General features: G+C 51.4%; 2 protein-coding genes across 2 annotated transcripts in view; one reads left to right on the forward strand and one right to left on the reverse strand.

The window, feature by feature from the left end:
* The window catches only part of INTS8 (integrator complex subunit 8), a 197,671-nt gene extending 173,232 nt beyond the window's left edge, over positions 1-24,439 (reverse strand). Inside the window, exons 1-4 of the mRNA XM_075353053.1 lie at positions 24,396-24,439; positions 12,480-12,667; positions 11,652-11,826; positions 9,681-9,821 (exon numbers count right to left, since the gene is read on the reverse strand). Coding sequence (XP_075209168.1) covers positions 9,681-9,821; positions 11,652-11,826; positions 12,480-12,654 — 491 coding nt within the window. The 5' untranslated portion in view covers positions 12,655-12,667; positions 24,396-24,439. The remainder of the gene's footprint in view (positions 1-9,680; positions 9,822-11,651; positions 11,827-12,479; positions 12,668-24,395) is intronic.
* A 149-nt stretch (positions 24,440-24,588) lies between these two features.
* NDUFAF6 (NADH:ubiquinone oxidoreductase complex assembly factor 6) overlaps positions 24,589-26,420 on the forward strand; it is a 123,120-nt gene continuing 121,288 nt past the window's right edge. The window contains exon 1 of the mRNA XM_075353056.1: positions 24,589-24,748. Within this exon, the coding sequence (XP_075209171.1) occupies positions 24,639-24,748 (110 nt within the window). The 5' untranslated portion in view covers positions 24,589-24,638. The remainder of the gene's footprint in view (positions 24,749-26,420) is intronic.

Raw genomic sequence — 26,420 nt, forward strand, 5'->3', positions numbered from 1 at the left:
GACTCCATGCGAAAATGCCGCACCTTAACATGCTTATTGAGAAGCTTGAGATCCAGGATGGGCCGGAAGGAACCGTCCTTTTTGGGGACTAGGAAGAGATTTGAGTAGAAACCTCTGAACCGTTCCCGGGCGGGAACCGGTACAATTACTCCGTTGGCCTGCAAGGATGCCACGGCCTGAGAGAAGGCGGCGTCCTTGGAGCAGGGGGGAGTTGACAGAAAAAATCTGTTTGGCGGGCTGGAAGAGAATTCTATCCTGTAGCCGTGGGAGATGATATCCCGCACCCACTGATCGGAGACGTGTTGAAACCACACGTCGCCAAAGTGGGAGAGCCTGCCACCGACTAAGGACGTTGCTGGCGCGGCCAGATAGTCAAGAGGAGGCTGCCTTAGTGGCAGCAGCTCCTGCGGTCTTCTGTGGACGCGCCTTTGTGCGCCAGTTGGATTTTTGGTCCTTGGCTGAGTTAGTGGACGAGGCCGAGGGCTTAGAGGATGACCAGTTGGAGGAACGAAAGGAACGAAACCTCGACTGGTTCCTACCCTGGGCAGGTTTCCTGGTTTTAGTTTGTGGCATGGAAGTACTCTTCCCGCCAGTAGCTTCCTTAATAATTTCATCCAGTTGTTCACCGAATAGCCTGGATCCAGCAAAAGGGAGCCCAGCAAGGTACTTCTTTGAAGAAGCATCTGCCTTCCACTCTCGAAGCCACAAGATCCTGCGGATAGCGAGGGAATTAGCCGAAGCCACCGCAGTGCGGTGAGAAGCCTCTAGCATGGCAGACATGGCATAGGATGAAAAAGCTGAAGCTTGGGAAGTTAAGGCAACCATTTCGGGCATAGATTCCCTGGTGAGGGAATGCATCTCCTCTAGAGAAGCAGAGATGGCTTTGAGAGCCCACACTGCTGCAAAAGATGGGGAGAACGAGGCCCCTGCCGCCTCATATACAGATTTGGCCAGAAGGTCAACCTGGCGGTCAGTGGAATCCTTAAGAGAGGTGCCATCAGCCACTGCTACAACTGTCCGGGCTGAGAGTCTAGACACCGGAGGGTCTACCTTTGGTGAATGAGCCCACTCCTTGACCACCTCATGTGGAAAGGGAAAATGGTCATCAGAACCACGCTTTGGGAAGCGTTTGTCAGGACAGGCCCTAGGCTTGGTCACAGTGGCCTGAAAACTGGAGTGGTTAAAGAACACACTCCTTTTCCTCTTAGGCAAGGTAAACTGGTGCTTTTCTGCCAGAGAGGGTTGCTCCTCTGATACTGGCGGATTGAGGTCCAGTACAGAATTAATGGACGCAATCAAATCACTAACATCTGAGTCACTTTCGGACAGATCAATGGGGCACATGGAGGTAGCCTCCGAGCCCCCAGTAACGGCATCCTCCACGTCCTGCGAGTCAGCTCTTGAATCAGAGCCGCGGGACGAGGAAGGAGAGGGAGCCCTGCGTCTCCTCTTAGGAGGACGGGGTCTGGGACCAGATGAAGAATCCTCTGTTAGCTCCGCTGAGAGAGCCCTAGCAGCAGAGGCGCCCTGAGAAGGGGGCTGATGCATGTTCAGCAAAGTCCGGGACAGCTGTCCCATGGAGTCGGCAAAAGACTGGGAGATTGACCTAGAGAAGGATTCTATCCAAGCCGGGGGTTCAGCCACCGGAGCCGGAGCAGCCGGAGGGACCACTGTGGGTGCGATTCCAGGCTGAGGCATTGTCAGGTTAGAGCAGGCATCACAATGTGGATATGTGCTCGGTTCAGGCAGCACGAGCTTACATGCAGTGCATATTGCGTACAGCCTTGCAGCCTTGCTCCTCGTGTGAGACATGCTGCTGGAGTGGGGGCTCTGAGCCAGAATGACCCCCAGAGAGTATATAAGAAGGTCCACAACCGGAGGTTGTGGCTTACCAGACCGTTTGTGTGCCCTCCAGATCCCACAGCCCGGACCCCCAAGCAGCTTAGCAGGGATGCTGCAGCCAGCGCCGATCGCAGAGAGAAACGCGGATAAAATGGTGCCGGAGTGAAGAGAGGGGGCGGGACCTGCTCTGAGAGCGGGATCTGGAGGGCCAAGGAGACTTACAGGGGAGGGGACATGTACTCAAAGAGGAGTGTCCCTCCCCTGTGCCGAACGGCCGCTGGGCGGAGCCGCACTGTCCCTCTGCATGATTGACATGCGAGGGCAGTGAAAACGAAAGTAGGCCTCCGGCGAAGCCGTGGCCTAAATTTGAGCGATGCGGCCGGCGCGCAGGCACCATCGGTGCGGTTCTCAGGCGACAACCAGAGAACCGGCCGAAAATGTCAGCAAAGTTACACAGCACACTCTCCCCACATAATAAAGTACAGGGACCCCCAGAATATAAACGTCTCAGGTACTTAGCTTGCTGAGACGCAGGGTTCCAAGTCCCTGGGGATGAGTGCTCCGTCCAGCAGGATCCTGAAGGGCTGCGGATGGAGACCGGTCTCCTGCAAAGCATGGAGAACCGTGCTGGCTCCCACTTCAAACCAGAGCCCGAGGGATGGTGAAGGAGCGCGGCATGTAAGGCTCCAGCCTTGGAATCAACCTTAACAACACCGCCGACACAGTGGGGTGAGAAGGGACATGCCGGGGGTATGCCTCCTGAACACATGTATGTATGCCTCCTGAACACAAAGCAATGAACTGGCTAGATCTGGTTATCCAGGGGGTGTATAAGCTCAGAGGGAGGAGCTACACTTTAGTGTAGTACTTTGTGTGTCCTCCGGAGGCAGAAGCTATACACCCAATGTCTGGGTCTCCCATAGGAACGATAAAGAAAAACGCAATGTGTCGCTGCATTGCGTTTTTTGCCACATTACGATGGATACGGTGCCCATAGGCTTCCATTATACAACATGCCGGACGGCGCCGTCCATAAAAAAAAAAACCAAAAAAACCCAAACTTTACCTTTTCACATTTTTTTTTTTTTCCTTAGGCACAATCCGGTTTGTGTCTGATGCGATGGATCCGGCAAAAAAAACTGGATCAGTCTCATTTTTCACCTTCCGGCGAGCGAGAGTTTTTTTTGCCCAGAAACAAAAAACGGATCCGTCCACTGATTTTTTTTTTTTTTTTTTTAAACGGATGTTTTTTATAGGCTTCCATTGTAAAAAAAACAGACAGTGCCGGATCCAGTCACCATTCATTTTTTTTGATGGTCACAAAAAAAACGTTGCATTGAGTGTTGCTTTCCGGTGGCCGCACACACAAATTTGGCCGGATCTGTTGCACGCCGGATGAAAAGCAAGGCCATGCGGCACAATTCGTCTCAAAAACAACTTTATGAGGAAAAACTGATCCAGCGCTGGATCTGGTTTTTTTTTTTGAAAAAAACGCCAATTTGCAAATGATGGCAAAAAGTGATGTGTTAAAGAGGCCGTACATAGTGCGTCCTGTGCGGCGGCCCGATGGCAAAGAAGGGAATTTTGTTTACTTACCGTAAATTCCTTTTCTTCTAGCTCCTATTGGGAGACCCAGACAATTGGGTGTATAGCTTCTGCCTCCGGAGGCAACACAAAGTATTACACTGAAAAGTGTAACCCCTCCCCTCTGCCTATACACCCTCCCGTGCATCACGGGCTCCTCAGTTTTGGTGCAAAAGCAGGAAGGAGGAAACTTATAAATTGGTCTGGGGTAAATTCAATCCGAAGGATGTTCGGAGAACTGAAACCATAACCAAAAGAACAATTCAACATGAACAACATGTGTACACAAAAGAACAACCAGCCCGAGGGGAAAAGGGGCGGGTGCTGGGTCTCCGAATAGGAGCTAGAAGAAAAGGAATTTACGGTAAGTAAACAAAATTCCCTTCTTCTTTGTCGCTCCATTGGGAGACCCAGACAATTGGGACGTCCAAAAGCAGTCCCTGGGTGGGTAAAAGAATACCTCAATAAAAGAGAGCCGAAAACGACCCCTTCCTACAGGTGGGCAACCGCCGCCTGAAGGACTCGCCTACCTAGACTGGCATCTGCCGAAGCATAGGTATGCACTTGATAGTGTTTTGTGAAGGTGTGCAGACTAGACCAGGTAGCTGCCTGACACACCTGCTGAGCCGTAGCCCGGTGTCGCAATGCCCAGGACGCACCCACGGCTCTGGTAGAATGGGCTTTCAGGCCCGAAGGAAGAGGAAGCCCCGAAGAACGGTAGGCTTCAAGAATCGGTTCCTTGATCCACCGAGCCAAAGTTGACTTGGAAGCCTGCGAACCCTTACGCTGGCCAGCGATCAGGACAAAGAGCGCATCTGAACGGCGCAAGGGCGCCGTGCGAGACACGTAGAGCCGGAGTGCTCTCACTAGATCTAATGAATGCAAATCCTTTTCACACTGGTGAACTGGATGAGGGCAAAATGACGGTAAGGAGATATCCTGATTGAGATGAAAAGGAGATACCACCTTAGGGAGAAACTCCGGGACAGGACGCAGAACCACCTTATCCTGGTGAAAAACCAGGAAAGGGGATTTGCATGACAGCGCTGCAAGCTCCGACACTCTTCGGAGTGAGGTAATTGCCACAAGAAATGCCACCTTCTGCGAAAGACGTGATAAAGAGACATCCCTCAGCGGCTCGAAAGGTGGTTTTTGAAGAGCCATTAACACCCTGTTAAGGTCCCAGGGTTCCAGCGGACGCTTGTAGGGTGGAACTATGTGGCAAACTCCCTGCAGGAACGTGCGGACCTGCGGAAGCCTTGCCAGGCGCTTTTGAAAAAATACTGAGAGCGCCGATACTTGTCCCTTGAGAGAGCCAAGTGACAAACCCTTGTCCATTCCGGATTGAAGGAATGAAAGAAAAATAGGTAAGGCAAAAGGCCAGGGAGTAAAACCCTTATCAGAGCACCAGGACAAGAAGATCTGCCACGACCTGTAATAGATCTTGGCGGACGTTGGTTTCCTGGCCTGTCTCATAGTGGCAATGACATCCTGAGATAAACCCGACGACGCTAGGAGCCAGGACTCAATGGCCACACAGTCAGGTTGAGGGCCGCAGAATTCAGATGGAAAAACGGCCCTTGTGACAGCAGGTCTGTGCGGTCTGGAAGCGCCCACGGCTGACCCACCGTGAGATGCCACAGATCCGGGTACCACGACCGCCTCGGCCAATCTGGAGCAACGAGAATGGCGCGACGACAGTCGGATCTGATCTTGCGTAACACTCTGGGCAACATCGCCAGAGGAGGAAACACATAAGGGAGTCGAAACTGCGACCAATCCTGAACTAACGCGTCCGCTGCCAGAGCTCTGTGATCTTGAGACCGTGCCATGAAGGCCGGGACCTTGTTGTTGTGCCGTGACGCCATGAGATCGACGTCCGGCGTTCCCCAGCGGCGACAGATCTCTCGAAACACGTCTGGGTGAAGAGACCATTCCCCCGCATCCATGCCCTGACGACTGAGAAAATCTGCTTCCCAGTTTTCTACGCCCGGGATGTGAACTGCGGAGATGGTGGAGGCTGTGGCTTCCGCCCACAGCAGAATCCGCCGGACTTCCTGGAAGGCTTGACGGCTACGCGTGCCGCCCTGGTGGTTGATGTACGCGACCGCCGTGGCGTTGTCCGACTGTATGCGGATCTGCCTGCCCTCCAGCCACCGATGGAATGCCTTTAGGGCTAGATACACTGCCCTTATCTCCAGAACATTGATCTGAAGGGAAGACTCTATCGGAGTCCAGGTTCCCTGAGCCCTGTGGTGGAGAAAAACGGCTCCCCACCCTGACAGGCTCGCGTCCGTCGTGACCACAGCCCAGGATGGGGGCAGGAAGGATTTTCCCTGCGATAGAGAAGTGGGAAGAAGCCACCACTGAAGAGAGGTTTTGGCTGCAAGGGAAAGAGAGACGTTCCTGTCGAGGGACGTCGACCTCCTGTCCCATTTGCGGAGAATGTCCCATTGGAGTGGGCGCAGATGGAACTGCGCGAAGGGCACTGCCTCCATTGCTGCCACCATCTTCCCCAGGAAGTGCATGAGGCGCCTCAAGGGGTGTGACTGACCCCGAAGAAGAGATTGCACCCCTGTCTGCAGCGAAAGCTGTTTGTCCAGCGGTAGCTTGACTACCGCTGAGTGAGTATGAAACTCCATCCCAAGGTAAGTCAGTGATTGGGTCGGTGTCAACTTGGACTTTGGGAAGTTGATGAGCCACCCGAACTGCTGGAGAGTCGCCAGAGCGACGGTCAGGCTGTGTTGACACGCCACCCGGGAGGGTGCCCTGACTAGGAGATCGTCTAAGTAAGGGATCACCGAGTGTCCCTGAGAGTGTAGGACCGCCACAACGGATGCCATGACCTTGGTGAAGACCCGTGGGGCTGTCGCCAGGCCGAAAGGCAGTGCCACGAACTGAAGGTGTTCGTCCCCGATGGCGAAACGCAGGAAGCGTTGATGTTCGGGTGCGATCGGCACATGGAGATAAGCATCCTTGATGTCGATTGATGCTAGGAAGTCTCCTTGTGACATCGAAGCGATGACCGAGCGGAGAGATTCCATCCGAAACCTTCTGGTGCTCACATGCCTGTTGAGCAGTTTGAGGTCCAGAACGGGACGGAATGATCCGTCCTTCTTTGGCACCAAGAACAAGTTGGAGTAGAAGCCGTGACCATGTTCCTGAGGGGGAACGGGAATCACCACTCCTTCTGTCTTCAGAACGCCCACAGCCTGAAAAAGTGCGCCGGCCCGAGATGCGGGCGGAGATGTTCTGAAGAAACGAGTCGGAGAACGAGAGCTGAACTCTATCCTGTAACCGTGAGACAGAATGTCTCTCACCCATCGGTCTTGAACATGTGGCCACCAGGCGTCGCAAAAGCGGGAGAGCCTGCCACCGACCGAGGATGCGGTTCGGGGAGGCCGAAAGTCATGAGAAGGCCGCCTTGGAGGCAGTGCCTCCGGCGGTTTTTTGGGGGCGTGACTTAGACCGCCACGCATAGGAGTTCCTCTGGCCTTTCTCTGGCCTGTTGGACGAGGAGGATTGGCACTTGGCTGAGGGCCGAAAGGACCGAAACCTCGGTTGTATTTTCCGTTGCTGAGGTTTCTTCGGTTTGGACTGGGGTAAGGACGAGTCCTTCCCCTTGGATTCCTTAATAATTTCATCCAATCGTTCGACAAACAATCGGTCGCCAGAAAACGGCAAACCGGTTAAGAACTTCTTGGAAGCAGAGTCTGCCTTCCATTCGCGTAGCCACATGGCCCTGCGGACTGCCACCGAATTAGCGGATGCTACCGCTGTACGGCTAGCAGAGTCCAGGACGGCGTTCATGGCGTAGGACGAAAAAGCCGACGCCTGAGAAGTCAAAGACGCAACTTGCGGAGCAGAGGTACGTGTGACCGCATTAATCTCAGACACACAAGCTGAGATAGCTTGGAGTGCCCACACGGCTGCAAAGGCCGGGGCAAAAGACGCGCCTGTGGCTTCATAGATGGATTTCACCAGGAGCTCTATCTGCCTGTCAGTGGCATCCTTGAGCGATGAGCCATCTGCAACTGATACTACAGATCTAGCCGCCAGTCTAGAGACTGGAGGATCCACCTTGGGACATTGAGCCCAACCCTTAACTACGTCAGGGGGGAAGGGGTAACGTGTGTCATTAAGGCGCTTAGTAAAGCGCTTGTCCGGAACCGCTCTGGGCTTCTGGACAGCATCTCTGAAGTTAGAGTGATCGAAAAACGCACTCCGTGTACGTTTGGGAAACCTAAACTGGTGTTTCTCCTGCTGCGAAGCCGACTCCTCTATAGGTGGAGGTGGGGGAGAAAGATCTAGCACCTGGTTGATGGACGATATAAGATCATTTACTAAGGCGTCCCCCTCAGGTGTATCAAGATTGAGGGCAACGTCAGGGTCAGAGCCCTGAGCTGCGACGTCCGCCTCGTCCTCCAGAGAGTCCTCAAGCTGAGACCCCGAGCAGCGTGAGGAAGTCGGGGAAGATTCCCAGCGAGCCCGCTTAGCCGGTCTGGGACTGTGGTCCGTGCAGGAGTCCTCCACGTGAGACCTAGGGGCCACCCCAGGAGCACGCTGCGGCGCAGACCGAGAGGGGCCTGGAGGCGATGATCCAACAGTGCCCGGGGCCTGTGTAAGGACCGGTCTGGACTGCAAGGCTTCTAGTAGCTTGGCAGACCATTTGTCCATAGACTGAGCCATGGATTGTGAGAGTGACTCAGAGAGTTTCTCAGCAAAAACTGCAAACTCTGTCCCTGCCGCCTGGACAGTGGAAGCAGGAGGGTCTGCCTGATCCGAGGGGCCCACTAGTGACCGAGGCTCCGGCTGAGCAAGTGCAACAGGGGTCGAGCATTGCTCACAGTGAGGGTAGGTGGAACCCGCAGGTAACATAGCCCCACAAGAGGTACAGGTTGCAAAAAACCCCTTTGCCTTAGCGCCCTTGCTCCTTGTGGACGACATGCTGTTGTCTCCTAGGAGAGTGATCACTGAGGGTATATAGCCAAAAGTAAACAACCCGGCCGAACAGAGAAAATATATATATATTATATATATATATATATATATATATATATATATATTATATATATATATATATACATACATACATACACTCCGGCACCCTAGGGGGACCAGCACCGGGTGACCGGTGTGGCTTACCGACCGCCCAAAGCGGAGTGTGTGTCCACCAGATTCCCTGCCTTAGGTCTCCCAGAGCTGCAGAGCGCGTTCCTGAAATCCTCCACCGGCAGAATGTGTGTAAAAATGGCTGCCGGAGCTCTCAGGGGAGGAGGGAGCCGTGGGCGGCGACTAGTAAAGTGCGGGAATCTGGGGCCCCACAGTGATCAGTGAGGGGGGGGGGAGGAAACCTAAAGTATGCTCCAGCCCTCACTGCCGACGTCAGGTCGACCGTCCCGCCCTTACCCCTGACTGGCAGGCCCGGGGGCGGGAGTTATGGTACTAGGCCGCAATGAAGCCGGGGACTAAATTTAATACCGCGGCCGACAAACAGGCTCGGTCGGCGCGGAAGTCCCGGTCTTCACAAACCAGCAGCTGCTGCAGCGTCTGTGAAACAAGCGCTCCATGCACAGTCCCCATGGGGACACAGAGTACCTTTAGATGCAGGGCCCTGTCCCTGAGGATACATAGACTCCTGTCCGGCAGATTCCCACAGGGGCTGCGGAGGGAGCCCGGTCCCAGTGAATGGATGACCGGTCAGGATCCCACTTCTCCCAGAGCCTCTAAGGGATGGTGAAGGAAAACGGCATGTGGCTCCAGCCTCTGTACCCGCAATGGGTACCTCAACCTTAACAGCACCGCAGACGTAGTGGGGTGAGCAGGGAGCATGCCGGGGGCCCTGTGGGGGCCCTCTTTTCTTCCAACCGATAAAATCAGCAGCTGCTGACTAAAATGGGAATGCATGAGTGGATGTGTGCCTCCTTCCACACAAAGCATAAAACTGAGGAGCCCGTGATGCACGGGAGGGTGTATAGGCAGAGGGGAGGGGTTACACTTTTCAGTGTAATACTTTGTGTGGCCTCCGGAGGCAGAAGCTATACACCCAATTGTCTGGGTCTCCCAATGGAGCGACAAAGAAAAACGGATGTGTGAAAGCAGCCTAAACAGGCCAGTAAACGAGTGTTGATCGACTTGTATCTTGTCCATCGTTGCTCGTTAACAAGCCAATATATGCCATGTAAATGGATCACTACTTGTACGAGCCATCAGCACTATGGAGGGAAAAGGATGGAGGCCAAAAAGCTCATTACCATCTGTTGTACAACATGACCGCCATAGCTGTGGTTGGAGGAAGGCTCGCCAGGTCCAGGTCTATGTGCTTGGTTCCAGGTGGTACTTTACTCACACAGAGTAACTCGTTCAGCAGCATATTAAGGACAGGAACAGACAAACTAATAGAAAAAGAAAAGCCTTCCATGAAATCAGTATAAAAACTTCAATAGACTAAAGGCCGCTTTACACGCTGCGATATCGTGAACGATATCGCTAGCGTGCGTAGCCGCCCCCATCGGTTGTGCGAGACGGGCAAATCGCTGCCCGTGGCGCACAACATCGCGCGGACCCGTCACACTACTTACCTGCCTAGCGACGTCACTGTGACCGGCGAACCGCCTCCTTTCTAAGGGGGCGGTTCGTTCAGCGTCACAGCGACGTCACAGCAGCGTCACCGAACCGCCGCCCAATAGAAGCGGAGGGACGGAGATAAGCGGGACGTAACATCACGCCCACCTCCTTCCTTCCTCATTGCGGGCGGCTACAGGTAAGGTGAGGTTCCTCGTTCCTGCGGTGTCACACATAGCGATGTGTGCTACCGCAGGAGCGACGAACTACTTCGTACACCGAGCAGCAATGATATTCGAGAATAGGGGGGCATGTCACCGATGAGCGATTTTGACCGTTTTTGCGACGATTCAAAATCGCTCATAGGTGTCACATGCAACGACATTGCTAAAGTGACCGGATGTGCGTCACAAATTCCGTGACCCTAACGAGATCACTTAAGCGATGTCGCAGCGTGTAAAGCGGCCTTAAATTCTATTCATTAAATGAGGACATTACCCTGCGTAATAATCTACAAAAGCGCCTCCATCTTGTGGAGTTACATGTCTGCTGGAATCTTACATTATAAAATGTATAGCTGTAAATGCGGCTGTGAAGTTCTACAAATTCTAGAACATCTGTGTTCCCAGATACATGGGAACGGGGCCTTGAACGCTGGGGATCATCATCTTGGACTGTTATATCAGTTCTTAGAAAATGTGGGCAATTCGGAATAAGCTGGCTATAGTGACCGGATAGCATTTAAAAAAATGTGCCAAAGACCATGCAAGTTCTTACATCTGCTAATACATTTTAAAGGGAAATCTTCTTGTTGTAACAGTATTAGGCCACGTGCACATTGAATGTTTGTTGAGTTTTTAACCTCACTAATTGTAAGCCAAAACCAGCAGTGGGTGAATAATACAGAAGTGGTGACCATGTATCTATTATACTTTTTCCTCCGAGTCTTGGCTTCAAATACCGAAACTTACTTACAGCAAAGATGGAACTGCAGCTGTACATTACCTAGGCCAAAAACTACTACTCCAGCAGGATACAGCTAAGCCCCCACTAGGTGGAGGCATCACAGGTGCAGGAGGAACAAATCACACACACACACACACACACACACACACACACACACACTTCCAAACATGGAGGGGGTGATTGCTGGATGATAAAACGGCACACTGATGGCTTGCATAGAGCACTGTTCACACATGCAGATGCAGTCACAAGCCCGCAGCCTATTAGGCGACACCCATACTATTAGATCAGGCGGGCTGCCAAGCTGTACTCCATATGTGCACCATACAGGGACAGGAACTCTAATATGCAAGGCCTAACAGAAAGGGGCCTGGCTGTATCCTGTAGAAAAAGAATATGAGGTTTTTAGTTGGTGTTATGGCCATAAAACGGAAGCCTACAACCCTCATCAAATACTGAGGTAAAAAAACCTCACCAAATACTGAATGTGTGCATGTGGCCTAAGGCAGGTTCCACTTCTGAAATGCATGCTCCGAATACAGGCGTCTCCTGACTGGTCCTCAAAAGCATGTATGATGCTGCTGTGTTCAGGTCACGAGACCCACGGCCAGTCCAAACATCATCATTCATCTTTGAATGATGGATATGTGAAAAAGGTCTAGGGGTAATAAGCATCAATCCGGCAGTTTACCTACCTCTTCTCAAGTACATCTAAATCCCATTTTAAGTAAGCGGCCACTTTCAGAGCCAGAAGCTTGAGCGTACGATTTCTCTTGTTGTCTGTTGGAGGCTGCACCTGATTCTGTTCATTCACAGTCGGCTTGGACGCTTGCTCCAGAAACTGTATGATCAACTGAACAGGAGGAGGATCTGATAGAAACATAAAAAAGTGAATGAGGCGGACATCCAGACATAGTAGAATGCGTCTCGGTGTCCACCTCCTGTAGGCATATAAGCCTGAAAATGACGCACCAGAAAGCACACGGTGACTCCGTCTGCACCATTATAGTCAAACGCCCCATCAGCGCATACATCTGTATCACTTTTTGTGGGGGGTTCGGATGGAAGGCCTGACGGGGCCACCGAATGTGGGGAAGAACACAGTGTGATGGGGGTCTAACGTGGTTTCCCCACACACGAGTATGGCTGGATGCATGAGAACGCATTGCACGTTCCGTATACGGACCATAGTGCCCAGATTCACTGTGGGTTTTCCCAGCCATAATTTACAGCCCCAGACACACGAGGCAATAAGAGTTCAAGTTGGGAAACCAACGGTCAGTCCGGGCACTGCGATAAGCAATACATGGAGAAACCTAACTGTACCTTAAGTCATGACAAAAACGATCAGACAAATTGGATTTGGCGTGGAATAAAGCTAAATGTAATCTTATGCCCCCCTCTTGCAGATTTGTATCAATCCGTGTTTGTGGTTTGTTTTCATGGAGAACTGAAGTAAAAAAAAAATAAATAAATAAAAAATAAAATAATAATAATAATATTATAATATCACACGTGAATACCTGGACAATCCTTCTCCAGATGAGACTCCAGCAAAGAGACATCCAGCAAAAATTCAAACCAGGAGGTCTGCGGCGGGGTGCACGGGCGGCTGCAGGTGGCCGCCTCTCTGTCTGCCGCCTCCGCACTCATCTTCTTCGCCTGCTGCTTTTCGTTTGTTGCATTCTTCTTTTTCATTTGGTCGGTGATACTAGTAAGAAACAGAGAGGTGTTAGGCTAAGACCGCACTTTCCGTTTCCACCTGCGTTTCAGGTGCTTTTTAGGTCCGTTTTGAGATGCACCTTTTTCATGCCAAAAGGCATGCGTTTTGATTTCCATCAAAGTCTATGGAAAATGGGAATTCTAGATCGCACTTTGCGTTTTAAAACTCTGCGTTTAATTTGCATATTTTGTGGCAAAAACCATGCGTTCAAAGAAGCAGCATGTCAATTGTTTTTGCCATTTTGGGTGCGTTTTGCTAACATTGAAGTAAATGAGAAATGGCAAAAACCAAGAAACTTCAAATTTCCTGCGTTTTACCTGCTTTTTAGGTGCTGAAAACATGCGTTTGTCTTAAAAAACGCATGCTTTTCTGACATTAAAATAATGGAATAATATGTCCCTTTTACACACACATAGTCCGACAATTAAATTAAAGAAAATTTTGATTTTATTGCTATTATAACATTAAATATTATAAAACCGCTATAGTTTAATGAAATATAAATATTTTCTTTATTAATTCCAAAATTGTTTCTTTTTTTTCTCTTTTTTTCATGATGTTTGACTATTTAAACTTTATTTAGCAGTGTCTTGATGTTCAAAACAGGATTTAGCATTGTTTAGCTTGCAAAAGAGAAGACTGAGAGGAGACCTAATAGCTGTCTACAAATATCTTAAAGGCTGTCACACTGGAGAGGGATCAGTTTTATTCTCATATTCACAAGGAAAGACTAGAAGCAATGGGATGAAACCGATGGGGAGGAGACACAGATTAGATATTAGAAAAAACTTTTTGACAGTGAGGGTGATCAATGAGTGGAACAGGCTGCCACGAGAGGTTGTGAGTTCTCCTTCAATGGAAGTCTTTAAAAAGAGGTTGGACGGACATCTGTCTGGGATGATTTAGTGAATCCTGCTTTGAGCAGGGGGTTGGACAAGATGACCCAGGAGGTCCATTCCAACTCTAATATTCTATGATTCTATGAAAATGCATCTGTCAAAACGCAGGTGAAAAAAAACATGTAAAAAGCGCAAAAAACGTGGTAAATACGCATGCGTTTTTAGCGCTAAATTTCTGAAAAGAAGGGAATTTTGTTTACTTACCGTAAATTCCTTTTCTTCTAGCTCTAATTGGGAGACCCAGACAATTGGGTGTATAGGCTATGCCTCCGGAGGCCGCACAAAGTATTACACTCAAAAGTGTTAAGCCCCTCCCCTTCTGCCTATACACCCCCGTGCTCCCACGGGCTCCTCAGTTTGGTGCAAAAGCAAGAAGGAGGAAAAAGAATTATAAACTGGTTTAAAGTAACTTCAATCCGAAGGAATATCGGAGAACTGAAACCATTCAACATGAACAACATGTGTACACAAAAAACAGGGGCGGGTGCTGGGTCTCCCAATTGGAGCTAGAAGAAAAGGAATTTACGGTAAGTAAACAAAATTCCCTTCTTCTTTGTCGCTCTATTGGGAGACCCAGACAATTGGGACGTCCAAAAGCAGTCCCTGGGTGGGTAAAATAATACCTCGTAAAAAAGCCGTAAAACGGCCTCTTCCTACAGGTGGGCAACCGCCGCCTGAAGGACTCGTCTACCTAGGCTGGCATCCGCCGAAGCATAGGTATGCACCTGATATTGCTTTGTGAAAGTGTGCAGGCTCGACCAGGTAGCCGCCTGGCACACCTGCTGAGCCGTAGCCTGGTGCCTCAAAGCCCAGGACGCGCCCACGGCTCTGGTAGAGTGGGCCTTTAGCCCTGAGGGAACCGGAAGCCCAGCCGAACGGTAAGCTTCGATAATTGGTTCCTTGATCCACCGAGCCAGGGTTGATTTGGAAGCCTGTGACCCTTTACGCTGGCCAGCGACAAGGACAAAGAGTGCATCCGAGCGGCGCAAGGGCGCCGTACGAGAAATGTAGAGTCTGAGTGCTCTCACCAGATCTAACAAGTGCAAATCCTTTTCACATTGGTGAACTGGATGAGGACAAAACGAGGGTAAGGAGATGTCCTGATTGAGATGAAAGGGGGATACCACCTTAGGGAGAAATTCCGGAACCGGACGCAGAACCACCTTGTCCTGGTGAAACACCAGGAAAGGGGCTTTGCATGACAGCGCTGCTAGCTCAGACACTCTCCGAAGTGAAGTGACTGCTACTAGAAAAACCACTTTCTGCGAAAGGCGTGAAAGAGGAATATCCCTCATTGGCTCGAATGGTGGTTTCTGAAGAACCGTCAGTACCCTGTTCAGATCCCAGGGTTCTAACGGCCGCTTGTAAGGAGGGACGATGTGACAAACCCCCTGCAGGAACGTGCGTACCTGAGGAAGTCTGGCTAGGCGCTTCTGGAAAAACACAGAGAGCGCCGAGACTTGTCCCTTAAGGGAGCTGAGCGATAAACCCTTTTCCAGTCCAGATTGAAGGAAGGACAGAAAAGTGGGCAAAGCAAAAGGCCAGGGAGAAATACCCTGAGCAGAGCACCGCGACAGGAAAATTTTCCACGTCCTGTGGTAGATCTTGGCGGACGTTGGTTTCCTAGCTTGTCTCATAGTGGCAATGACGTCTTGAGATAACCCTGAAGACGCTAGGATCCAGGACTCAATGGCCACACAGTCAGGTTGAGGGCCGCAGAATTCAGATGGAAAAACGGCCCTTGAGATAGCAAGTCTGGTCGGTCTGGTAGTGCCCACGGTTGGCCGACCGTGAGATGCCACAGATCCGGGTACCACGACCGCCTCGGCCAGTCTGGAGCGACGAGGATGACGCGGCGGCAGTCGGCCCTGATCTTGCGTAACACTCTGGGCAACAGTGCCAGCGGAGGAAACACATAAGGGAGCTGAAACTGCGACCAATCCTGAACTAAGGCGTCTGCCGCCAGAGCTCTGGGATCTTGAGACCGTGCCATGAACGCTGGTACCTTGTTGTTGTGTCGGGACGCCATGAGATCGACGTCCGGCACCCCCCAGCGGCGACAGATCTCCTGAAACACGTCCGGGTGAAGGGACCATTCCCCTGCGTCCATTCCCTGGCGACTGAGATAATCTGCTTCCCAGTTTTCCACGCCTGGAATGTGAACTGCGGAGATGGTGGAGGCCGTGGCTTCCACCCACAGTAGAATCCGCCGGACTTCCTGGAAGGCTTGCCGACTGCGTGTGCCGCCTTGGTGGTTGATGTATGCCACCGCTGTGGAATTGTCTGACTGAATTCTGATCTGCTTGCCTTCCAGCCACTGCTGGAACGCTTTCAGGGCAAGATACACTGCTCGTATTTCCAGAACATTGATCTGAAGCGAGGACTCTTGCTGGGTCCACGTACCCTGAGCCCTGTGGTGGAGAAAAACCGCTCCCCACCCTGACAGACTCGCGTCCGTCGTGACCACCTCCCAGGATGGGGGTAGGAAGGATTTCCCTTTCGATAATGAAGTGGGAAGAAGCCACCACCGAAGGGAAGCTTTGGTCGCCTGCGAGAGGGAGACGTTCCTGTCGAGGGACGTCGGCTTCCTGTCCCATTTGCGAAGGATGTCCCATTGAAGAGGACGCAGGTGAAACTGCGCGAAAGGAACTGCCTCCATTGCTGCCACCATCTTCCCCAGGAAGTGCATGAGGCGTCTCAAGGTGTGTGACCGACCTTGAAGGAGAGATTGTACCCCTGTCTGTAGTGACCGCTGCTTGATCAGCGGAAGCTTCACTATCGCTGAGAGGGTATGAAACTCCATGCCAAGGTATGTCAGCGATTGGGCCGGTGTCAGATTTGACTTTGGAAAATTGATGATCCACCCGAAACTCTGGAGAGTCTCCAGGGTAGCGTCGAGGCTGTGTTGGCATGCCTCTAGAGAGGGTGCCTTGATCAACAGATCGTCCAAGTACGGGATCACCGAGTGACCCTGAGAGTGGAGGACCGCTACTACAGTAGCCATAACCTTGGTGAAAACCCGTGGGGCTGTTGCCAGGCCGAACGGCAGTGCTGCGAACTGCAGGTGTTCGTTCCCTATGGCGAAGCGCAAGAAGCGCTGGTGCTCTGGAGCAATCGGTACGTGGAGATAAGCATCCTTGATATCGATCGATGCAAGGAAATCTCCCTGGGACATTGAGGCGATGACGGAGCGGAGGGATTCCATCCGGAACCTCCTGGTCTTTACGTGTTTGTTGAGAAGTTTCAGGTCCAGGACAGGTCGAAAAGACCCGTCTTTCTTTGGGACCACAAACAAGTTGGGGTAAAAACCGTGGCCCTGCTGCTGCAGAGGAACAGGGACCACCACTCCTTCTGCCTTCAGAATGCCCAGCGCCTGCAGAAGAGCCTCGGCTCGCTCGGGAGGCGGGGATGACCTGAAGAATCGAGTCGGGGGACGAGAGGTGAACTCTATCTTGTAACCGTGAGACAGAATGTCTCTCACCCAACGGTCTTTTACCCGTGGCAGCCAGGTGTCGCAAAAGCGGGAGAGCCTGCCACCGACCGAGGATGCGGAGTGAGGATGCCGAAAGTCATGAGGAAGCCGCTTTGGTAGCGGCACCTCCGGTGGTCTGTTTGGGACGTGACTTAGACCGCCATGCATCAGAGTTCCTTTGATCTTTCTGAGGCCTTTTGGACGAGGAGAATTGGGACCTGCCCGCGCCCCGAAAGGACCGAAACCTCGACTGCCCCTTCCTCTGTTGGGGTATGTTCGGTTTGGGCTGGGGTAAGGATGTATCCTTTCCCTTGGATTGTTTGATGATTTCATCTAAACGCTCGCCAAACAATCGTTCGCCCCGAAATTGGCAAACTGGTTAAGCGCTTTTTGGAAACAGAATCTGCCTTCCATTCCCGTAGCCACAAGGCCCTGCGGAGTACCACCGAATTGGCGGCTGCAACCGCCGTACGGCTCGCAGAGTCCAGGATAGCATTCATAGCGTAAGACGCAAATGCCGACGTCTGAGTGGTTATGGACGCCACCTGTGGCGCGGACGTGCGTGTGGCTGCGTCAATTTGCGCTTGACCTGCTGAGATAGCTTGTAGCGCCCATACAGCTGCGAATGCTGGAGCAAAAGAAGCGCCGATAGCTTCATAGATGGATTTCAACCAGAGCTCCATCTGCCTGTCAGTGGCATCTTTGAGTGAAGCCCCATCTTCCACTGCAAGTATGGATCTAGCTGCCAGTCTGGAGATTGGAGGATCCACCTTGGGACACTGAGTCCAGCCCTTGACCACGTCAGGGGGGAAAGGGTAACGTGTATCCTTAAGGCGCTTAGAAAAACGCTTATCTAGACAAGCATGGTGATTCTGGACTGCCTCTCTGAAATCAGAGTGGTCCAGAAACATACTCGGTGTACGCTTGGGAAACCTGAAACGGAATTTCTCCTGCTAAGAAGCTGACTCCTCCGCCGGAGGAGCTGAGGGAGAAATATCCAACATACGATTGATGGACGCAATAAGGTCGTTCACTATGGCGTCCCCGTCCGGAGTATCAAGATTGAGAGCGGCCTCAGGATCAGAATCCTGATCAGCTACTTCCGCGTCATCGACCAGCGATTCCCCTCGCTGAGACCCTGAACAATATGATGATGTCGAGGGAAAATCTAAGCGAGCTCGCTTAGTCGGTCTGGGGCTGGGGTCTGTGTCAGAACCCTCAGCTTGGGATCCATGAGATACCCCGGGAGGACATTGTTGGTCCAGCAGAGGTGGGCCCGGGAACAAAGAATCAACAGAGTCCCTGTGCTGAGATACCGGCCTGGACTGCAAGGCTTCTAGTATCTTAGACATAGTCTCAGAGAGTTTTGCAAACTCCGTCCCTGTCACCTGAACAGTGTTAGCAGGTGGCTCCCCCTGGGCCCCCCCTAGCAGAGGCTCTGGCTGAGCAAGTGCCACAGGGGCCGAACAGTGCAGACAATGAGGGTCAGTGGAACCTGCCGGTAGCGGGGTCGTACATGCGGCGCAGGCAACATAATAAGCCTGTGTTTTGGCACCCCTGCCTTTCGTGGGCGCCATGCTATTATCTTCCCTGAGCAACACAATAGGGTATATAGCCAGAAATCAACTGTGCACTATACAGTGTAAAATAAACATATAATGTTACACTACTGCACAATGGGGCTAGCACCACAGGTGCTGCTTACCACCCGCTTAAAGCGGTTGTGAGGCCACCAGAGTCCCTGCCTGGGTCTCCCAGACTTTGTCCCCCTCTGCAGCGTCCGAGGAGCTGACAGGAATGCGTCCTGAGGAGAGGAGGTAGCCGTGGGCGTGACCCAGAAAGTGCGGGAACTGGTGCCTGCACTGTGCACAGTGAGAGGGGTGGAGTCTGCAAAGCATGCTCCAGCCCTCAGTGCTGCTCGTTCTATGCAGCGTCCCGCCCTTCCCCTGCCTGTCAGGGCTATGGGCGGGAGGAAAGGAAACTAGGCCGCAAAAAGCCGGGGACTCTAGTAATAAACGCGGCCGCCGTAAAAGCGCTGCCAGCGTGGAAGTCCCCGGCGCACTACAAGTCCCAGCCGCGCCGCAGTATTTCCAAGGCAGCGGCGGTCAATGCGGCAGTCCCTCTACATAAACACACTCAGCAACGCTGAGTGTGTAATGGCACATATTAACCCGGTCAGTTCCGCGGTCCCCGGTGCACTAGCACACCCAGCAAAGCTGGAGTGTTGCTGTGCGCGGTCCCCACGGGGACACAGAGTACCTTCAAGTAGCAGGGCCATGTCCCTGAACGATACCCGGCTCCTATCCAGCAGGCTCCACAGGAGATGTGGATGAAGCACGGTCTCAGTGCCTGAAGACCGATAGGATCCCACTTCCACCAGAACCCTGAGGGGGATGGGGAAGGAAAACAGCATGTGGGCTCCAGCCTCCGTACCCGCAATGGATACCTCAACCTTAACAACACCGCCGACAAAAGTGGGGTGAGAAGGGAGCATGCTGGGGGCCCTATATGGGCCCACTTTTCTTCCATCCGACATGGTCAGCAGCTGCTGCTGACCAATCTGTGGAGCTGTGCGTGCGTGTCTGACCTCCTTCGCACAAAGCAAAAAACTGAGGAGCCCGTGGGAGCACGGGGGTGTATAGGCAGAAGGGGAGGGGCTTAACACTTTTGAGTGTAATACTTTGTGCGGCCTCCGGAGGCATAGCCTATACACCCAATTGTCTGGGTCTCCCAATAGAGCGACAAAGAAAGGCAACTTTGGTCAAATCAATTAAGCCCAATACGTGCATTTAGAACTGCAAGTAGGAGAACGCAAAGTGCGGTCTTAGCCTTATGCACATATAGAATGCTGCAAGGCCAAAAAGGATCCCATCTAAGGGTCTCAAATAAAAGGCTTCACCATGTCATCACTCCGAAAATGATTACCAGAGAATCAGAACTGGAGTATAAATATATACAGTATATCAGAAAAGTGAGTACACCCCTGTCATTTTTTTGGGACAGTTTATATTATATCCTTTCATGGTAGAACACTGAGGATATGACACTGATACAATGTACAGCTTGTATAACAAGGTAAATTTGGTATCCTCTGAATAACTCACACAGTCATTAATGTTTAAACCACTGGCAATAAAATGGAGTGAACCCCTAAAGGAAAATGGCCAGGTTGTGCTCAATTAGCCATTTTCCCTCCTCGGTGTCATGTGACTCATTAGTGTTACAAGGTGTCAGGTGTGAATGGGTAGCAGGAGTGTTACATTTGGTGTTATCTATCACACACTCTCTCATACTGGTCACTGGAAGTTCAACATGGCTACTCATAGCAAAGGATTCTCTGAGGATCTTGAAAAACAATTGTTGCTCTACCTAAAGATGGCCAAGACTATAAGAAGATTGCCAACACCCTGAAACTGAGCTGCAGAACAGTGGCCAAAACCATACAGCGGTTTAACAAGACAGGTTCCACTCAAAACCAAATAAGTTGAATGCATGTACTCAGCGTCATATCCAGAGGTTGTCTCTTCAAAATAGATGTATGAGTGCTGCCAGCATTGCTGCAGAGGTTACAGGGGTGAGGGGTCAGCCTGTTAGTGCTCAGACCATACGCCGCACACTGCATCACACTGGTCTGCATGGCTGTCGTCCCAGAATAAAGCCCCCACCCCTGTAACATCTGCAGCAATGCTGGCAGCAGTCATACATCTACTTTGAAAAAACAACCTCTGGTTATGACACTGAGCACGTGCATTCAGCTTCTTTGGGAGTCCATGGCGAGGTCTGTTCTGAATGGAGCCTATTTTGTTAAACCACTATATGGTCTTGGCCAATGTGCTGCAGCTCAGTTTCAGGGTGTTGGCAATTTTTTTTATAGCCTCGGCCATCTTTATGTAGAGCAACAATTCTTTTTTTCAGATCCTCACAGCATTCTTTGCCATGTTGATCTTCCAGTGACCGGTATGAGAGTGTGTGAGCGATAGCACCAAATGTAAGACACCTGCTCCCCATTCACACCAGAGACATTGTAACACTAACGAGTTACATGACCCTGGAGAGGGAACATGGCTAATTGGGCACAATTTGGCCATATTTACTTAGGGGTGTACTCACTTTTGTTTCCAGTGGTTTAGGCATGAATGGCTGTGTGTTGAGTTATTTAGAGGGCACCACATTTACATTGCTATACAAGCTGTACACTGACTACTGCACATTATTTAAAGGAAAACGGTCAGGTCCAATATACACCACGAGCAGTTCTGGGTGGATATTTCTAATCCCTGCCTAATCTGTCCCTGTATATACTAGCATAGATAAAGGGATCTTTAGAAAAAGTATTTGTAAAGATCCTTTATGATATGCTAATGAGTGCAGGGACTAGTCACAAGGGCGCTAGTTCACCTTGCCAGTCGCTTCCATTAGGATGTTAGTACGTTCCTGTGGGCCCCTGTAGGTGTGCCGTCATGCTAATAAATGTGCAGTGTCACAAAATGATCTCACTCACCTCTCCGTCGCCGCTGGATTTCAGCTCAGTGCGCATGACCCCGGAGTGTCGGTCATCCGCACTACTTCAGTTAGAAGAGGCATGTTTTTCTTGGGCACCACTATGGGTGACTGAATGATTGAGATGGGCTGGCTCATAATTTCCTAAGCCTAACACTGTTAACTCAGAGTGAATATTATATGGGAGCCTCCTTATGGAGTCCCTAGTTTAGCCTATGGCTACACTTGCCTATGGCTGCACTTCAATATATGGTTAAAATGATGTAATAGACATGTGTATGTTCATTATCTTTCTATACTTCAGTAATCTAATTTTATTTATATTAGGTCTATTTATATAACTTTTTAGTACAGGTCTACTAATCTCTATCCTCGCCATATGTGGTTTGTTGGCCCCATGTGATTTGTCATCAGTGACTCCCCTTGAAAAGACTGATAATCGTTATTTGATACTTTTTGTATGTCACTTCTTGTATTTGGACAATGTAATAAACACTTTTTATACTTTTGCAAGAAGTGAGTTTCTGACCCATTTTTGATGTATTTGGTCACTTATGACTACGTACTACGTTAGGCTTCTTTCACACGTTCGTGCCTTTGGTACGTGTTTGGCAGTTTTCTCACATACCGGAGACACGTACACACATGGACCAATGTATTCCTATGTATTGGACACACGTAAGTATTTTGGAACGGAACATGTGTCCGTTCCGTACTTCCGTGTGTTTCTCACGCCGACATGTCCGTTTTTCTCGACCATCACGGGTGTCACACCCATAACACACGGATGTAGTGTGGATGCGGTCCCGTGTGACACGCGCCGGAGAAACACGTTCTTATTATTTATTTAAAATAAAAAAAACAAACAAAAAAAAACAAAACACATACCTCCACCAGCCCTGCAGAATCTTACGCTGCAAACAGTTGCTGGCGACCGCCGCTCATTATGAGCGTGTTAAGGAGGTGGGCGTGATGTCACGGGCGCTAAGCTAATCTCCGCCCCTCCGCTCAGCCGGAAGCAGCAAAAGCGGTGAGTGGGCAGGACTGGAGCCGAAGATCAGTACCCTGGACAGCAGCAACGACCACGTGAGTATTCAAGTTACCGGTTCTCCTTGTGTTCTTGCAGATAGCACACGGAGAACACACGTGGACCGCACGTACCGGAGACACGTACTTACCAAACGCAACACGCAAAGAAAATACGTGTCTCGCGACACGTGTATGATGTGTGACAGAGGCCTTACCCCTTAGGCCTCTTGTTATGTAATTCTTAGTCTAAGGTGTAGTCTTAGGGTAAGAACGCACTTTGCATTTCCACCTGCGTTTCAGGTGCTTTTTAGGTCTGTTTTTTGATGCACCTTTTTCATGCCAAAAGGCTCGCGTTTTGATTTTCCAGCAAGGTCAATGGAAAATGGGGATTTTCAGACCGCACTTTGCGTTTCTAAACGCTGCGTTTAATTTGCATATTTTGTGGCAAAAACCATGCGTTCAAAGAAGCAGCATGTCAGTTGTTTTTGCCATTTTGGGTGCGTTTTGCTAACATTGAAGTCAATGAGAAATGGAAAAAAACAAGAATCCTTCAAATTCCTGCGTTTTACCTGCTTTTTATGTGCAGAAAACATGCGTTTTGGACATCAAAATAATGATTTCATATGTCCCTTTACACACACACACATATAGTCCGACAATTAAATTAAAGAAAAATAATAAATTATTGCTATTTTTCCCAAAAAATAGAATATTACCGCTATAATTTTAATCATTATTTCTATTTTCTAAATTATTTCTAAAATTCTGTGTTCCTTTTTTTCATTGTGTTTGACAGTTTAAACTTTATTTAGCAGGGTCTTGATGTTCAAAACGCATCTGTCAAAGTGCAGGTGAAAAAGCGCTGAAAACGCATCTAAAACGCGGTAAATACGCATGCGTTTTCAGCGCTAAAGTTCTGAAAAAGGCAACTTTGGTCAAATCAAAGCAAGCCAAAAACGTGTGTTTAGAAATGCAAGGAGAACGCAAAGTGCGTTCTTACCCTAACATAATTGGTTGATATGGTGTCACATTCTGCCCCAACGCATGTAATTTATATGTCAGTTAGAAGCCAGAACGCGTACACTCTGCTTCATAGTGCGCACTGAGCCGAAATCCCCAGTTGGACGCGATGGTGGTGGAGAGGAGAGTGGGATCATCTTCTGTGGCTGCACATTCATTAGCATGTTAGCATGACCACAGGGGCGTATTAACATGCTAATGGAGTCAACTAGCCAGGGGAACTAACGCCCAGGGGACTAGTCCCCGCGCTCATTAGCATACAATAAAAGATCTTTAGAAATACTTTTTCTAAAGATCTCTTTATCTACAGAATATGTTGGCACTTTAGAAATAAAAATTATTCTTATCATCTATGCTAGTGTATACAGGGACAGTTAGGCAGGGAATAGCAATATGCACCCAGAACTACTCGTGGTTCTGAGTGCATATTGGACCTGACAGGTTCCCCTTTAACCATTTCTTTGCACTTGTAAACTTTTTCCCCATTGTAAAGGTAAAATGAAGGTGTCCTTCAAAATATACGTCCGTGTACGTCCAGGAAAATATAATCTATGGCTCGTGGAGGAAAGAAAAAAGTGCAAAAAAATGGGAGAAATAACGCTCCAGGAAGGAAGGGGTTACACAAAGCTGGAGCAGACTGGTGCTGCGGGCGCCGCACACACAGCACAGGCAGGTAATGAGGCAATGAATGGGAAATAACCAGGCGTACACAAATATGCAGAAAGAAAGCCGCAGCATTGACACAAACACGACCAGCCCCCGGCACCTCGCTCCCGCCGTTATTCTCCGCACTCACCTGTTACCGACAATATACGGAAATTCTCAGCGGCTGTATAAGGAAATTCTCAGCGGCTGTATAAAGCTGCCCGGCGTCTCTTCCAGACTGCGTCACCAGCGCTCACGTGATCACAACACCGGCGCGGGAAGATGACGTAGTAGTTCAAGTTCCAAACTTTTCCGCCAATGGGCTGGCAGGACCAGGACACGCCCCCTCCCGACCGGCTCGGGACACGCCCCCTCCTGCCTGGGTGACATTGTCATGTCTCTGAGAGCCGCGCTGCGCCCCCGTACACACCTGATCCCCTGCAGCTCCCGGGGGAGGAGCGGCCAGGCTGCGGCATCTGCTGCCTACTGTGCGGAGCTGGTCAGGTACAGTGATGGGGCTCACAGGGGCGTCCGCCCATAGACTCCTGTGTGCGCATTCATTCACTCTTCGTTGTAATCAGCCTCCCTGCATCAGATTGTACCGTTTTTTTTGTCCAGAACCCCTCTGTGACCCAGCGCCCTGCTGATCCCACGTTATCAGTGCCATGAGGGTCACCGATCGCCCCTGTAGGCTCAGCAGGTTTTTTATCTTCTGCCTCACTTAAAGGGGTTGTCCACTTTCATAGGTTACTGCTTCTGAGCATAAAAAAAATAAACACAAAGCCCCCCAAAATGATCTTTCCCACCCTCCCGATGATTCCCCCCCCTCCCAATCTCACCCCGTCTTTCCTCCCCCCGTCCATCTTTCCGCCCCCCCTGTCCATCTTTCCGCCCCCCCTGTCCATCTTTCCGCCCCCCCTGTCCATCTTTCCGCCCCCCCTGTCCATCTTTCCGCCCCCCCCTGTCCATCTTTCCGCCCCCCCTGTCCATCTTTCCGCCCCCCCTGTCCATCTTTCCGCCCCCCCTGTCCATCTTTCCGCCCCCCCTGTCCATCTTTCCGCCCCCCCTGTCCATCTTTCCGCCCCCCCTGTCCATCTTTCCGCCCCCCCTGTCCATCTTTCCGCCCCCCCCTGTCCATCTTTCCGCCCCCCCTGTCCATCTTTCCGCCCCCCCTGTCCATCTTTCCGCCCCCCCTGTCCATCTTTCCGCCCCCCCCTGTCCATCTTTCCGCCCCCCCTGTCCATCTTTCCGCCCCCCCTGTCCATCTTTCCGCCCCCCCTGTCCATCTTTCCGCCCCCCCTGTCCATCTTTCCGCCCCCCCTGTCCATCTTTCCGCCCCCCCTGTCCATCTTTCCGCCCCCCCTGTCCATCTTTCCGCCCCCCCTGTCCATCTTTCCGCCCCCCCTGTCCATCTTTCCGCCCCCCCTGTCCATCTTTCCGCCCCCCCCTGTCCATCTTTCCGCCCCCCCTGTCCATCTTTCCGCCCCCCCCTGTCCATCTTTCCGCCCCCCCCTGTCCATCTTTCCGCCCCCCCTGTCCATCTTTCCGCCCCCCCTGTCCATCTTTCCGCCCCCCCTGTCCATCTTTCCGCCCCCCCTGTCCATCTTTCCGCCCCCCCGTCCATCTTTCCGCCCCCCCGTCCATCTTTCCGCCCCCCCCGTCCATCTTTCCGCCCCCCCCGTCCATCTTTCCGCCCCCCCCTGTCCATCTTTCCGCCCCCCCTGTCCATCTTTCCGCCCCCCCTGTCCATCTTTCCGCCCCCCCCTGTCCATCTTTCCGCCCCCCCCGTCCATCTTTCCGCCCCCCCTGTCCATCTTTCCGCCCCCCCTGTCCATCTTTCCGCCCCCCCTGTCCATCTTTCCGCCCCCCCCGTCCATCTTTCCGCCCCCCCCGTCCATCTTTCCGCCCCCCCCCGTCCATCTTTCCGCCCCCCCCCGTCCATCTTTCCGCCCCCCCCTGTCCATCTTTCCGCCCCCCCCTGTCCATCTTTCCGCCCTCCCCCTGTCCATCTTTCCGCCCTCCCCCTGTCCATCTTTCCGCCCCCCCCGTCCATCTTTCCGCCCCCCCCTGTCCATCTTTCCGCCCCCCCCTGTCCATCTTTCCGCCCCCCCTGTCCATCTTTCCGCCCCCCCTGTCCATCTTTCCGCCCCCCCTGTCCATCTTTCCGCCCCCCCCC

The sequence above is a fragment of the Anomaloglossus baeobatrachus genome, chromosome 6 (assembly GCF_048569485.1).
Source record: "Anomaloglossus baeobatrachus isolate aAnoBae1 chromosome 6, aAnoBae1.hap1, whole genome shotgun sequence".
NCBI classification, from domain to species: Eukaryota; Metazoa; Chordata; class Amphibia; order Anura; family Aromobatidae; genus Anomaloglossus; species Anomaloglossus baeobatrachus.